The sequence below is a fragment of the Opisthorchis viverrini genome (assembly GCF_000715545.1).
Source record: "Opisthorchis viverrini unplaced genomic scaffold opera_v5_28, whole genome shotgun sequence".
Lineage (NCBI taxonomy): Eukaryota > Metazoa > Platyhelminthes > Trematoda > Opisthorchiida > Opisthorchiidae > Opisthorchis > Opisthorchis viverrini.
Genome location: NW_008751684.1, coordinates 312250 through 313878, shown reverse-complemented (window position 1 = coordinate 313878; position 1629 = coordinate 312250). Strand labels below are relative to the sequence as shown.

Here is a 1629-nt window from a genome sequence, read left to right as displayed (position 1 = left end):
ACTCATTCGCAAATCAATTTAGTTTTCACGAGAGACTCGACTGAATCTCTCGTTCATGATATTCTACAACTGAACGTGCTGCACACAGGCCACCTCATGTTTCCGTTTACACGATAGTCGAGACATCGAAGTATACTTTCATAAAGAAAAGTACTCACAAGGTTGCTGGAAACTCTTTGAAAACTCACGACCGGTTTCGCCCCGAGTGCGCCTACCTGATGAGCCCCGAGAATGGGGAAACCGATTGTGGGTTGTCGAAGAATTTTCAACAAATTTGTGAGTAGTCCCTTTTATGAAAATAGACCGATAGGTATTTTTGGCCATTTTCACAAATCCGCTGTTGGTAGAAGAATTATGGGACAAAGTGTGAGCAGAATACGATGAAGACCTCATCTTCGAAATATCGGAAGTGTCACAGATTTTGGAAGGGTTCACTGCGACAAATTCACTTGGCGTGCAGTTGAGATGCAGAACATGAAACTACTAAGGGGATTCAGTAGTCGATAACGCAAGTGAAGATGGAGTGAGCTGATGTATGCAGAACTACACCGAGAAGACAACCTTCGTAACTAGCATCTCGCTCACCATGCGGATTGAAGGGAATCGAAAAACGCAGTAGGATGCGAGTAGCTGAGTTTTCCCCTACTCGGTATCATTCCTGACCCATAATTCTATATAATCGCCAATGGTATCAAATGGTTCGGACAGAGAAGAAGAGAAAATTGCCACCCAACTCCATGATTTTATTTTTATTTCAGGTCCTACTGCACCAAAGAAGCCGCATCCAAGTCCTACGCAGAAACAATACATGCGTTCACCCACGAGGATTTCTCTAAAGACACGCAGGATTCTATTCGACAACACTTTACTCTGAGTGGAAAATACTATGATCAAGGGTACTTTACAGTGCTGTACTACTTGCTGAATATTTGTCAATGTCTTAGGAACCGGGTAAGTACAAAATGATGAACTCTCGCAAAAATGTGCTGTTTAAATACAGAGAAATTCAGGTCCCTGTGGACCTCAAATCAGATACTACTGTGATGTCCGTCTACCCAAATTTTCCACGCTCGTGGGTAGAACCTGATTTTTATATCTAGGCAGCATTATCTTTGTCTACGTTAATCAGTTTTTGCAAGTTTTACTTGATAATATGTAGAGAGAGTTCGATTTCAACCCGGTAAAATTGGCATGAGGTCATAACAAACGATGCTCTTTTCTTCACACCGTAAACTGTCCAGTAACCAAATACCGGTTTCGACGGATTTAGCTGCGATTGTAGTTGGTCAGGCAATATGCCCGCAATGGCATTATGCAACAACCAAGAACTACTACTGCGTGTCTCTTTCCAGTAGAGGTGCTCGCTAAAACTACCAGTTCAGTAACTAGATGTCACGTGATATGCTGTGTGCAGTCCGGATAACACCGGACCAGACGCATTAGCTCCACGTGATCTCGCAAGCCCGTTGTCGATGACTCACCGTAGTCGGTCAAAGTGGTAAGTGAATGGACCCCTGTATAGGTCGAGCAATACGGCCAAACGTAGGACAGGGCTAGTCAAGAAATGACGAGGCGTCAGTCGATGAACTAGGTCCCTGTTGCTGATATGCTGATGAGATATTGTGTGGC

The 1629-nt window shown here is 43.8% G+C and overlaps 1 protein-coding gene across 1 annotated transcript in view; it reads left to right on the top strand.

The window, feature by feature from the left end:
* Positions 1 to 1629, top strand: part of T265_02316 (hypothetical protein) — a gene marked incomplete at both ends in the record, with an annotated part of 28379 nt that overhangs the window by 6624 nt on the left and 20126 nt on the right. Inside the window, one exon of the mRNA XM_009166530.1 lies at positions 759 to 951. Coding sequence (XP_009164794.1) covers positions 759 to 951 — 193 coding nt within the window. The remainder of the gene's footprint in view (positions 1 to 758; positions 952 to 1629) is intronic.